The sequence below is a fragment of the Panthera pardus genome, unplaced genomic scaffold, assembly GCF_024362965.1.
Source record: "Panthera pardus isolate Hobbes unplaced genomic scaffold, ASM2436296v1 HiC_scaffold_2, whole genome shotgun sequence".
Lineage (NCBI taxonomy): Eukaryota > Metazoa > Chordata > Mammalia > Carnivora > Felidae > Panthera > Panthera pardus.
Genome location: NW_026526765.1, coordinates 2533079 through 2546262, shown reverse-complemented (window position 1 = coordinate 2546262; position 13184 = coordinate 2533079). Strand labels below are relative to the sequence as shown.

The window sequence follows — 13184 nt, the reverse complement described above, 5'->3', positions numbered from 1 at the left end:
CTAGTTATAAACTGATTTCAAATCTGAAGTTCTCCTTTGGGGACATAATTGGAAATTCTTTTCATTTTTTTTTTCTCCCATTGTTGTCCACTTTAAGAAACCGTTTTATAAACTGCTGAAAATCGAACTCATTGATGTCCCGAGAAAGGCATGCCCCAGATAAACGTACAAAGGTCGGAAATCAAAAATGCCAACAAGAAACTGCCCGAGTGACAACATTAGCAGATTCAACGACAACCAAAACGGGCTGTGAGAAACCCCGGCCTCCAGCCGAAACTCCCCAAGGAGCCTCTCTGCCCAAGCCAGGGGCACCTGGGCCCTGCCGGCATTCCAGGATTCCGGACACTCCTGCGGACACCCAGCCACACACAGCAGCGGGAACAGCGGACAGCATTTCATTTAGTTTATTAGACAAAAATATATGATTTAGACAAGTTCGCTGACGCGCTATTTACAATCTGAAATCACTCTATATACAGAAAGAAGGAAAAAAAAAAAAAAAAGACACAAGCACGTGGGGCGTTTACCGAGCGGATAATCAACCGGAGCCTGGTGACAGGCACCAGGGCCCTGGGCAGAGGCCGGGCTGCCTGGACTGGAGCTCGGACGCGGACGAGCCCCTTTCTGCAGGAAGCGCTGGATGGGAGTCGGTGACGTCGTGGCCGTATTTGTCCTTTACACCGGTCTGAAATATTTGTCCTAATTCCTCCCTCGTCCCCTCCCTCCCGAACTCCTCCCCCCTCCCCCCGCAAAAGTAAAAGACGACCCTGGATCAGGCGGACGGGAGGGCTGCTAGGATCCGCGGCGTTCCCTCCTGCGGGGCCAGCGAGCTGCGGGCGAAGCACAACGAGACAAGAAAGCACAGCAGTGTCAGTGGCCGGACGCTGGGACCCGGCGTCCCCGGTGCAGCCGGCCTAGCGCCGGGGGGCGTGGCCGCCTGCCCCGCTGCTCCCGCGTCGGGAGAAACCCGGTGGAGGGGGCGCCCCGCGCGCACGGCGGGCGGACAGCACCCCCTCTACGAGGCCCGAGCGACCCTACCGCCGCCCCGAGTCCTCCGCCGGCACCCCCTCCAGCCCCGGTCCCGCGGTCCCAGCAAACAGCACTCACTTGTCGCGCACGGGCTGGAAGGGGGATTTTAACTGCTGTGCCGGCGACTCCGGCCTGGGGACGAGGTCTCTCTCTGCGGGGGAGGGGCAGAAGCACAGCATTAGGAGACTGGGGTGGGGGGTGGGGGGAGTGCCGCGGAGGTGCGCAAGCCTCTTCCCCACCCACCCCGCTTCCTTCTGCCACTAGGATGGGGTCTCCAAGAAAAACGGTCACCCCTCCCCGGGGGAAGGACTGCAGACAGAACGCAGCTCCCCGGACAGAGCCCGAGGGCCTTGGCCTCGGTCCCCGAATCCGGGCAGAGATCACCGCTCAACCCGGGGTTTGGCCGCCACCGCCTCTCCCCTCCGGGCCGGCGCTCCCCCCACCCCCACGCTTTGCGGGGGGGTTCCGGATTCCGAGCCCGGGCGGACAGCCCTCCCCCCACCCCCCACGCCGGGCGCCTCACCTGGAAGCGCGGGGCTGCTTCGAGCGGAGGCCTTGTCACCGTGGAGCACCCCCGCGGCAACGGGGACGGGCGGCTGCGGCGGCGGCGGCGGCGGCGCGGGCAGGTGCGGGCCGTGGGGCGCGGCGTGGGGCGCGCCGACGCCCAGGAAGGAGCGCATGTTGAGCAGGGAGCCCTGCGTGAGGAACGCGCCGTTGGTCCAGTTGGAGAACTTGCCGATGTGGCAGGTGTACAGTCCGTGGCTGGGCAGGAAGGCGGGGTGCTGCAGCGGCGCGCCCGCGGGGGGCCCGTGCGCGCCTGGATGGCCTGCGGGCGGAGGCGGCGAGGCCTTGGGCGCGCCGTCGGGGCTGGTGGCCGTTTCTGCCAGGGACCAGATCTTGGGCTTGCTGTGAGGCGCGCCCTGCAGGCCACCCGACGCGGCGCCGGGACTCAGCAGGCGAGTGCTGCCGGGCTCCGGGACCTCCTTGACCAGGCCCAGGGGCGAGTCCTGGGACTTGAGCGCGTCGGCGGCTGCCAGCGGCGAGCCCTGGTCCCGGGCGAGGGCGGTAGGTGCCGCCGGCGGGCGCGGCGCCTCGGCCTTGTCCTCTTCGTCCTCGTTGCTCTGGTCGCCATCGTGCTCGTCGATTTTGTCGATGTCAATGCTCTCTAGGTCGATCTCCTCGTCGTCCTCGGCCTTCTCCGGGTCGCCCTCGGTGTCGCTTCCGAAGAGGGCGCCGTCCTCCTGGTCCTTGCTGCGCGCGCCCCACGTCACCTTGTTCTCCTTCTTGAGGCGCCGGCGCGCGTTGGCGAACCAGGTGGACACCTGCGTGAGGGTCATCTTGGTGATGATGGCCAGCATGATCTTCTCGCCCTTGGTGGGGTACGGGTTCTTGCGGTGCTCGTTCAGCCAGGCCTTGAGCGTGCTGGTGCTCTCGCGCGTGGCGTTCTTGGGCCGCCCGGGGTCCCCGTACTGGAACTGGCCGTAGGGGTAGTACGCCGGCGCCGTGTGGGCTGTGAAGGTGGCAGGGTGCACCCCCGGGTTGTCTTTGAGTTCGTACTGTGAGCCCTGCAACCACATAGCCCACCGAGGGAGGAGAGGGGCAGTAGGGGTGGGGGGGGGGAGAGGGGGAGAGAGAGAGAGAGAGAGAGAAAGAAAGAGAAAGAGAGCGATGAGTCCCCCGAACTGGGAAAGTCCCCCGAACTGGGAAAGTCGGGGGGGGGGGGGCAGCCGCTCTTGTCCAGTCAAGAACAGGAAGCCCCCCACCCCCCAGCACACCACCCTGGGAGGGAGGGAGGGGTCAAATCGTGAGCTGCCTCTAGAAACTCAACTTCCAACCATCGTGAAGAGGTGTTTTTGTTTTGTTTTGTCTTGTTTTGTTTTGTCACTCAAGAAAAGTTCCAGAATCCGTGCATCTCCAGAAGGCCACAGCGGGAGCCTTGGTCCCATAGAATTTCCCCAGGCCACCCTCCGTTACCCCCCCCCCACCCTCCCCCCACAACTCCAGCAGGCAATTTCCAAGTTTATCTCACACTAACTAGAAGGGGAAACCTTTTAACTACCCAGATAAAACAGATCCCCAAATGTAAAGAACCGAAGCCCCCTCCCTTCGACCCTGAGGGGGTCAAGCAAAATAAACCATCCAGGGTTTTCTTTGGGTCCAAATCCTCCAGCAATTTAAAAAGAAAGCACACTCCTTTTAGCTCCCAAATTAATCTGCATATAATGGCTCCCCACGCTTAAAGGTTGCAGTGGTGACAGGTAATTTAAAATTTTAATCCCGGCCATCATCAACAACAATAACTAAAACGCCATTTGTTTTTTTTTAAATACAAAAGGAGGGCTTCACCGGTAAAATATTAACGGGAGGGCCAGGAGCTGCCAGCTGTGAAGAGAGAACTGCCTTCCGAGGCCTCTCCTCACTTACTTTATCTGGTAAGTTTGACTTTGATGTGGCCAGAGCAAGCACAAAGTGTTTGCAGGCATTTAGAGGCCGTGATTTATTTGCAATCAATATTCTTTTTATCATCGGTAGTAAAACACAGCAAGTCAAATTATCCCATCAGGTTTTTTGGTAAATAACATTTTATCTTTCTAACAACCTCATTAGGCCTCATTATTACCATAAATTGTCCAGACAGACATTCACTCACAATTTTATCTTTTGACTTCCAAATCCCCAATCAAAACGGCTTGGAAACCTACGCCTAGAATCAAGAGTTTGGATTTAGGTTTACTTTCTGAGAACCAGCAGGAGACCACTAAGAAATACACCACACCTTTTTTTTGGGGGGGGGGGGTGGATTTCTATATGGTTTCCCCTACTAAAAACAAAACAAACAAAAAATCGAGCATCTCCGTTTCCCACCACAGTACAGTAGGAACAGATCCATAACCACACAGATTCCTTTTTCTCGCACAAACACGAAAGGGGGGTGGGGGAGAGGTTCCCAAATGGCACACATCTGTATTCAAAATTTCTGTAAAAAAATTACAATTCTCCACGTAAAAATTATCCATTTGCTACGTTAGCAGAGAGGGTTTCCGGGCTGAGAAAGTTGCAAAGAGCAGAATATTTCTTTGACTAGTTAGTTTGGTGGCCGATGCCACAGAGAAAAGGTTTCCGTGGCCAGATTTCGTTTTTACCTAATCTTTGCAAAATGTACTCTGCACTTTTCTAATTATTTAGGTTGTAACTGCGAGGACGACATTCCGGCCTCTTCTCCGCTGGGAGTTCTTTTTGAAAGGATACCTTGTAAATCTCTCAGCGCTTCCCTGGCATCCCCAGCCGCCAGAACAAAATGGGAGCTGATCTTTTTGGAGAGCAAGCGATCTGAACGGCGGCTGGGGCCGCCTTCAGAGAAATAGCCTTTCTTTTCAAAACTACAAGAAAAAAGTTACAGAAAAACACACCCGCCGCTTTTCTCGCGTACAGTCGGCCGGTATTTATTTCCTGCCTCTTCTTCGAGGAGCGGGGAGACGCGAGGGGGGGGGGGGGTGCCTGAAAATTGCGTTATTCCGCCCGCAGCAGCGCAAGAGGGGGCGGCCTCCCTGACCCCCCCCCCCCGCCCGCGCCCCGCCGGGCGCGCAATTCACCAGCAGCCCGAAGTTTAAGCGCGACCTTGCAGTCAGACCAAGGAAAATGGATCCTTTGCACCGACAGAATGGCGAATGCCCCGCGGAGAATTAAATTTGCAGCTCCCTCCCCCATCTGACACCCACTGGGACGCGAGACTAAGAGGACAGCATTTATTTTAAGCCCAGGGACTCCTGTTTTCTTTAATCCTCCATTATGTAACGCGGGAAGAAAAGTGCTTTTCATTCGGTGCAAAAGAAATGAAAACTTTGGCAACTCACTAAAGTCCAAGCAAACACCGTGGCACACGCCGAAATTATTTCCACCAATCCCCCCCCCCATCTCAAATTTGCACACCCTCCGCTAACAGACCCCATCCGGCCCCTCGGATCTCCCCCATTGTTAGGGCGATTTTGACCCAGTCGACCAGGCTTCACCAGGTCCCCCCTCCCTCCCCCCCCCCCCCCCACCGCCCCGGCCACCTCGGACACAGCCAAGGAGGTCCACCAGCCAGGGAGAAAGCCGAGGCTCCCCGGCCCAGCCCCAAAGCCCGAGAGGTCGCGCGACCGGGGTCCGCCCGCCGCTCCCGGGCGTCCTGCGGACCCGGGGCCGAGCTGCCGGAAGCCCGCCCGCCGGCCCCGCCGCCTCGCCCGAGCCTTGTGGGGGGTAGCGGGGGGGGGGGGAAGAGCGCCGGCGACTTTGGCCCCCAGCCTCCGGTTCGAGCCGCGCGCCCCGAGCCTCTGTTCCTCCGGCCTCCCGGCTCCCCGCCGAGCCCCCCGCTCGCGGCCCAGGCCTCCCGCCTCCCCGGGCCGGCCCCCCACCCCCCACCCCTCCCCAGCCGCCTCGGCCCCGCCGGCCGGGCCTCCCCCGCTCCCCGCCGGCTCCGCCCGCGCTCCCGCCGCGCCGCCAGGCCACCCGCGCCCGGGGCGCCCGGGGCCGGCGGGGAGGGGTGGGGGGTGGGGGGTGGGGGGAGGCGGCCGCGGCCAGGGCCGGGCGCACTCACCATCTGCGAGAAGAGGCTGAGGTCGGCGGCGTAGGGCAGGAAGGCGCTGTAGTTGGGCGCGCCCGCGTACGGGCCGGCCGCCGCGTACATGCCCAGCACCGAGGTGACGGCGGCCGCGCCCGCGCCCGCGCCCAGCTCCGCCGCCCCCGGCCGGCCCGACGAGGCGGCGGCGGCGGCCGCGGCGGCCGCGGCCAGCACCCCCGGGCGCTCGCCGCCGTAGGCGCCGGGCCCCGCGGCGCTCAGGTACTGCGGGTAGCCCAGCTGCGGGAAGGACATGTCCGCGGATCGGCGGCGGCGGCGGCGGGCGAGTATTAAAGGGGCGGGGGCGGGCGCGGGGGCGGGGGTCGGGGCGGGCGCCGGGGGGAGGGGGTGGGGGCTGGGGTGGGGGGGGGCGGGGTGGCTGGGGAGCCGGCGGCCGGCCGGCCGGGCGCGCTCGGCCCGGCCCGGAGGCGGGGGGCCGGTGGGCTGCTCTCGGCCCGGTGCTCGCTGGCGCCCGGCTCCCGGCTGCGCCCGGCTCCGCGATCCCGCGCCGACTGCGGCGGCCGCCCTCCGCTCGGCGGCGGGGCTTTCAGACACAATTTGAAGTTGATGCTTTGATTGGCATCCCCTCGAGCGCTGGCCCCGCCCCCGGCTCCCCTCCCGCCCCTTCCCTGCCTCCCGCCCGCCCCAGCCGGGCCGCTCCCGCCCCTCCCGGCGAGCACGTGGTGTGCTCCGCGCCGTCCGGGCCACCTCCGCCCGCTGTGGGCGCGCGAGCGGCCCGGCGGCGGGTGCGGGCCCGGCGGCCGCGGGCTGCCCGACAACCTGTCGACACCGGCTCGCAGCTGTCGGACCCTGGGCTCTGCTGTTTTCCAAGCCGAGCTGTGACTGCTCTTTCAGGAAGACGTCTCGGCGCCTGATTCTCCGCCGTTGGGGCGGCGGGGCCGGGGCTGGGCGGGTGACAGCCGGTGGGGGGGGGTGGGGGGTGGAGGGGGACGGCCCTCTCCTCCCCACCTCCGCCCCCAAGGCCGGCGCTGCCTTGGCCTCCCCCGGACCCCTGGGCAGAAGTGCACCCCGGTGCCCTGGCTGCGCCACCGAGCCTGGCGTGGCGTGACACCGTGACGCGGGCGTGGCGTCCGCGTGGCCCCCGCCCGGCAGTGACCGGCCTCGCTGCACCTGGAGAAGCGGGAAGCGGCCGAGCTCTGTGGGCTTCTCCGTTCGTGAAAACTTTGAGAAAGGGCAGCTGAGAAGCCAGTTCAAGGGGACAAACAGATGCCGTCCACAGTGACAGGTTCTTGGAGGTGGTGGCGGGCAGGGGGTGGGGAGACCTTTTCTTTGCAGGAGAATCACCGTTGCAGCGGGAGGGAAACGTCTCGTCCCCACCCCCGCGAGGGGAGAAGCTAAGAGTGGCCGGGGTGGCGGGGGGGGGGGGGGTCTCGTTCGACCACTAGGTGCGCACAGGCGGGAAGCAAACTTGCGCGAAGAGCGCCGGCCCGAGGCGGCGGCGCCGCGAGCCCGGGGACAGGCCGTCCCTCCTCCCCTGCCCGGCCTCTTCATCCTCGGCCCCGCGGGAAGAACAAGCAGCGAACCGCTGCGGGATGGCTCCAGGTCCGCGCGCGGCCCTCCTGGTCTCCCGGTGCACGGGACGGGTCCGCCAGCCCGCGTCTGCCACACGCTCGCCGGCTCCGTCCTGGCGTCCCGCGTAGGGAGTTGCCCAGGGTGCTCGCCCCCGTTCCCGGGGACACTTTTCGTCCTGTCTCCTATGAAGCAGCAGGAGCCTGGCGCGCACTCCCCTCTGTGGCGCACGGACACGCTGGACCCCACAGCAATTTCACCCCAACACTTGGGGGTGAGCCTTGGTCTGGCCCAGTTTGGGAGCCCCGAGTGGAGTGCAGCTGGTGACCTGGGCCGCCCGCACCCTGGACCCGCACCTGTCCCCCATCTCCTAGTTCCAGTTGCCAGCAGCATCATGGAGGCCCAGGGACTCTTGCAGAATCGGGAAGGCTCCCGCTGACCCAGTTTGGGACCTGAGGACAGATACCGGGAGCCACCGCCTATAATTAACAACAATAACGCCCATAATAGTAATTACTAATTACCAGCTGCATAATCAGGCTTCAATTTCTCTGCTCAGTCAGGGTTTTCTTTCTGTTCGTGCTGTCCCTTTGCCCCCCACCCCGCCTTTACCCCCCACCCCACTCAGCTAACCAGCCCTTGCTGGCTACAGAAACTCCCTGCAACTGCCTGGGCACCTCTCCTGCTTTGGCACAGAATCCCGGGCCCTGGAGGTGAGCGCTAACCACTCCCAATCCCGGAAGTCACTAACTGGCAGCTTCCTCCCGCCCCCAGCCCACCACTTCCGCCTGCCAGACCTCTCTCCCCTGCATCCCAAACAAACGGATGGGCCACCCCACTACTGTCTTGTTTGGCAAACTCCAGTGTCACATTTCAGGCCGACAGGTAAATACAGGTGAGATAAGCCCTCTTCTGTGACCTGGAGAGCAGGTGGAATTGTAAGCCCAGAGACACTTCTCAGTGTCAGGATTCAGCCACACGGACTGATCGCCTCCTTATCACTCCCCCCCCCCCAAGCAGCCCACTTCAGTTGTACTGAAGCCATCAGAACCTGGGGGGCGGGGGGCAGCAGACTTTGTCCTGACCCCTGTCGCCTCCTGTGCCCTCCCTGTATCACCTCCATTTGGGTTATGAAATGATAGTTGGTTCTAGAAGACATCAGGGAGGTGAGTGGGAAGGGGCCTCTAGAAAGGCCTGTTGACTTCCCCCAGGAAGCTCTAGAAAGGTGCCCTAGTGGTGACTGTGACCATTCCCCAGCCAGGGCCAGGGCTGGACCCCAGCAGAAACTGGGCCTGATCCCTGGATCACCCCCTCCCTTCCTTCTCCTTGAGTTTACCCAAAAATTTGCAAGGGGAAGACTAGGAAACAACCTGGACCAAAGGAGGAGGGGGAGAGGAAGAAGAAAAAGAAAACTGCCTCCAAACCGTCCCAGTGGAGAAGAGGCTAGACAGGGAAGGATCCAGAACTTCCTGCCTCAGCATCCCCATGGGGAGTGTCATCTCTTCAGCCAGGTCTCTAATCCTTTTCAGCATCAAATAGTTAGTGGGGGACGGTGGGGGGGGCGTGGGCAGCTGAGAAGAGAAGACCCAGGGTGCCTGAGCCTGGACCTTGGGCCTGACTGGAATATCTGCTTAAAAAGATTCCAGAACTTTCCCCAAAGAAGACGATGTCCTGGCTCACTTGCTCAGGCTCAGCTCCAGCCTTCCTGGGATCCTGGTCATCCCCCTGATGGTGCAGAGGCACTGGCAAATAGGAGGGCCAGTCAGGGTCCTTTGCAAGCTGGCTGTGCTGGTTGGGGACAAGCTGTGGGGCTCCATCAGCCCTACCATGAAAACCCAGCAATCCTGGATCTGGAAGCTGGGGGGGGGTGGGGGGTGGGGGCGGGGAGACACCTTCCCAGACCCTCAGCCACTGTGTCTGCCTTGCAAGGGGTGGCTCAGGCAGGCCCCACTGCTGGTGTGGAGGCCAAGCTGGGTCTGAGCCGCCCACCTCCTCATGGCCAGCCCCAGGACACTGGACACTGAGCCAGAGGCAGGACCTCGGAGTGGTACAAAGCCAGATCTAGGGGTGGCTGTGTGGCCTAATGGGAGCCCCAACTGGTCAACTCCCATCTCTGGTCCACGAGGGAGCACTAGGAGACGCTCTCCCAGACCCTTGGCAGTTGGACCCGGTCATGGGCACGACCACACAGAGCTGGGCAGAGGCAGTTGGCCAGGGCCCTCTGGCTGGAAAGCCAAGACCTTCAGCGCCTCCCCTCCCCGCTGGGACCTGGGCCTCTGGATGCACCTGTGGGTGTGCAGGGCATGGCTCTGGAGGAAGGGGACTCTGGGGACGGGGAAGAGAGAAAGGCCCTGAGTCCCAGGTGTGCTGGTGGGGAGGGAGGAGGGAGAGTTGGTGAAAATAGGATTTCGCACAACTTGGCTTTTAAACCGGCTTCAAGTCCTGATGGAAAGTTTACTTGCTGTGTCATTAGGTTGGGGAGGGGGGAGTTGTTTTCTAAATAGGAGGGGATTGTTATCACTGCTCCGAAAAAGAAGATCTTTTGTTTTTCTCCCGCCCTGGCCCCTGGGCCCCTCGGTAATGCTTAGGTTCAGCTTGCTACCCTACCCAACCCCTTTATATTTGCATGAGAATAAGATTGAACAAACCACAGGGCACCCCCATTTACAACTGTATTTCTTCCGAAATAATTCTCCACTGATTTTGCGGCTCCACTGACCCAGGTCTCTGAAGAAGAGGAGGAAGCCGCTGAGGAACCGCCCCACTCCCAGGAGCCATCATGGGGACCTGCCTTTGGCGCCTGGGATGGGGGCGACCTTAGCCCAGTGTCAGGGATGCAGCGGGAGGGAGGGGGGCGCGGCGGCCCAGTGGTCTGCCCTTCGAAATGGCCATTCCTTCCGATGCAGATGGCGGGGCGGCCACGCAGGGCGGCAGCTCGGTGGCAGGGCTCGGCGGCCTGACCTGGCCCGCGCCCCAGACCTGCCCTGCCTTCCGCCCAGACGCGCGCCGCCTGATTTATGAGTCTTGTTAAATCCTCATTAGACTTTGCACCTTTCTCCGGCAGGACCCAGGAAGCCGCCCCGCTCGGCGACGGCGAGGCGAGTGGCGAGCAATCCCAGGCAGCGGCCGAGAAGCGCCCAGGACCGCAGGGGCCGTAACCGGGTGCCCTTGGGCGCCAGGCGGGGACCGGAGCGGGGCGGCTGCGGCGATCCCCATGCCCTGGGGGCCTGGCCTGCTCTCTGCTGCCGCGTCAGGGCCGGCCCGCGCCGGGTCAAGAGCGGCACCTGTGAGCGCCCCGAAAGCGAGGGCCTGGGGACCTCACTGCGGATGTGCTGCGGTGGGACCAGAGCGGGGCCGGCGGGAGGCGACTCCGAGAGACTCCAGGAAGACCCGGGAAAGAAAACACCCGGAAGGCGCCCCGGATTGTCTGAGGCCCAGGGCAGTGCCCGCAGAGCAGGTGCCAGGATGCAGCCGGGGCTCGGGTCCCCGGACTGTGGCAGCGGGAGACCAGCGGCCCAGCGCGCGGAGCTCCGGGACCGGCGGCCGGAGGAGAAGAACGGCCCGCAGTCACCTGGCCTGGCGTGCGATGTCGCCGTCCCCGAGCGTCGGAGGAAGTGAATTACATGCGTGTGCACACACGTAAATATTTTATAAGCCTCCCCTTAATTAACCAAATCGTTTCCATTATGCCTCCAATGTGATCAACAGCAGCGGTGTGAGGGTTTTCAGGGTTTATAATTCGATGTCACCAGACGGTCGCTCGGGGGCAGAGGCACAATCGCGGAGCCAGCTGCACTTGTATTTACTTGTTTTTCTACCGTGTTCCTGTAGGGCTCCATTATGCAGTTTTTAATTAGTTTGTGTTTGTATTTCACCCGTCCCAAATCAATGCCATCCCGGAGCAAGGCGATGTAAATTCTCGCAGTACAGGTGTAGCTGCTGGCTTGGGAACACTCGGAAACACGCATCTGACAAATGAGAGCGGGCGCCACACAGCCCACTGTCGGCTCCTGGCAGCCAAGAGGCACAGACCAAAGCCAGCGGGGACTTCTGCGCCCCTGTGAGCGCCAAGCCCGTGTGCTGGGTTCCTAATTCCAGTAGAGGGAGCCGCACAGAGCACGGCGTGGGGGGCAAAGTGACTTTTCATTTTGCCCGAGTCCTGCGGTCCTTGGGCCTAGTGGGCGAGGCTGGAGCCCGCGTGCAATTAACCTAGCTCCCCCGGAAGATCACTGTGGCACCTGTCGGGTTCCTTCCGTGGAGCCTTTTAACAGGACCCAAGGCAGACAGCCCGAATTTCTGGAATCTCCCGGCATGAGGACCGCCTCCCCACACCCCCGCCCCCTTGTGCTGGCTGTCTCTTCCTTCTTGAAATGACCTCTGTGGAGTGCCTGTAAATCTATCCCTCCAGCCACGGGGGAATTCTTTTAAAGCTTTCTTTTTTGTCAGGAATAAGAGATTGTTCATCTTTAACTAGACCACATAGAAATTATGATTCAACAGCAGTGTGTATTTAATTAGAGTAATCTCACTTGAATTTAATTACCTAATGAATTATTTGTTTAAAAGGTAGAATGTCTTGTTTGCCAAGTGCGGTGCAGACCTCCGATAAGAACTTCTGTTATAAGGACATTACAGCTTAAAAGCAGTCATGTGTTAAGGTTTATATTTTAACTCCTCGAGTGTGTAACTCTTAACTGTTAATGTGCCACTCGCACAAAAACTCTGATACGGAAGGGTGCCAGGAGAGCACGCACAGATTCTGTTCTGTGCCCACATCCTTTTGGAAATTAGCAATCCTCTACCTTGCCACCTGAGCCTATTTTTAAACTTCCTGCATTTTGCTTTCAGTGGCACTTTCCTTTTTTCTGCTGCACGATGACAGCTGTCTATTAGAGGGCTCATTTTATGATTAGTATTTGCAATGAAGGGCACATCCTTCAGCAAAGCTCCCGCCCAGCTCCACTGTGTCCCAGAGGCACCCACAATAGCAGCAGGAAGCCGTTCTGGGCTCATCAAACCTCATGGGAATGGAAGGTTCCGAGGCCCAGACTTTGACCTTAACCCTTCATTCCTAAACCATGGAAGAATCTCCTTGCCTCTTGGTTTCCAAAAGCAAGAGCCCAGAACTCCAGGCCACGCCACCCTTTCTGGGAGGCTCACAAGTTGACTTGTCTCTCGGTAATGCTAACGATTTTTGCAGCTAATGCCAAGTTCGAAATCCCAGCCAAGGGAGGAGGGTGACGTGCTGGAAGTCTAACATGATTTCTGTTTTTTTCTATGGCTAAGTGGCTACAGGAGCAGACTGCTTCTCCTCCTCTATCCCGTGTGATGGACAGAATCGTCTGTCCCTGTGTGATGGAATTTCAGCAGAGGAATGAATGGATAGGGTGAGGGAGGCAGCAGGAAATGTTTCGCCCACTCACTGAAGAGAAACCAGGAAATAGGAACGCCTGAAATCTGCTGGATTGAATTCCACTGTCATTTTCATTAATATTTCATCAATCAAATAATTTACTTTAATTGCAGATTCGGGCACTATTATCACATAAATATTAAATAGTATTAATATAGTGTCCATCTAAGTAGGAACGAGCTTATAAGAAAGTACAACACGTTGATAAGAATTGTTAATTTCTTGTTTCTTTCCTGTATCCCTGATGTGTATCATAACTGTGCATTTTGCAGTTGGGTGTCCCAACAACCAATAGTGGTTAAATTGTAACATAAATTTGGGACTCTTGCGTGGCTCAGTCGATGAAGCGTCCGACCCTGGCTCAGGTCACGATCTCAAGGTTCGTGAGTTCGAGCCTTGCGTCGGGCTCTGTGCTGACAGCTCAGAGCCTGGAGCCTGCTTCGGATTCTGTGTCCCCCTCTCTGTCTGCCCCTCCCTCACTCGCACTCTGTGTCTCTCTGTCTCTCAAAAATAAACAAACGTTAAAAAAATTACAAAAAAATATCATATAAACTTAATCACATTCAATTATGGCTACAGGTAGTACCTTTCTTCCAAAAGAACCAGATCTACATG

At 59.9% G+C, this 13184-nt stretch overlaps 2 protein-coding genes across 6 annotated transcripts; one reads left to right on the top strand and one right to left on the bottom strand.

Moving 5' to 3' along the window:
• Nucleotides 1-388: 388 nt before the first annotated feature.
• On the bottom strand, nucleotides 389-5906 carry IRX1 (iroquois homeobox 1). Its single transcript, XM_053906863.1, has 4 exons — nucleotides 5606-5906; nucleotides 1553-2594; nucleotides 1108-1180; nucleotides 389-830 (listed from the first exon to the last, which is right to left on the bottom strand). The coding sequence occupies exons 1-4, from the start codon at nucleotides 5879-5881 to the stop codon at nucleotides 773-775; spliced, it is 1449 nt and encodes a 482-aa protein (XP_053762838.1). The 5' UTR covers nucleotides 5882-5906; the 3' UTR covers nucleotides 389-772.
• Nucleotides 5907-5982: 76 nt separating this feature from the next.
• On the top strand, nucleotides 5983-12897 carry LOC109267851 (uncharacterized). 5 transcript variants are annotated; one of them, XR_002080314.2, is made up of 4 exons: nucleotides 5983-6872; nucleotides 7033-7430; nucleotides 7531-8667; nucleotides 10221-12897. XR_002080314.2 is itself a non-coding variant. In XM_019450836.2 (4 exons), exons 1-4 carry the CDS (start codon nucleotides 6854-6856, stop codon nucleotides 10797-10799), a joined length of 1107 nt encoding a protein of 368 aa, XP_019306381.2. In that variant the 5' UTR covers nucleotides 5983-6853; the 3' UTR covers nucleotides 10800-12897. The 5 variants fall into 5 exon arrangements, 2 of the variants coding, with proteins under 2 accessions (XP_019306381.2, XP_019306382.2); XR_002080313.2 differs by having other exon boundaries at nucleotides 7033-7665; nucleotides 7931-8667; XM_019450836.2 differs by having other exon boundaries at nucleotides 7931-8041.
• Nucleotides 12898-13184: the final 287 nt, after the last annotated feature.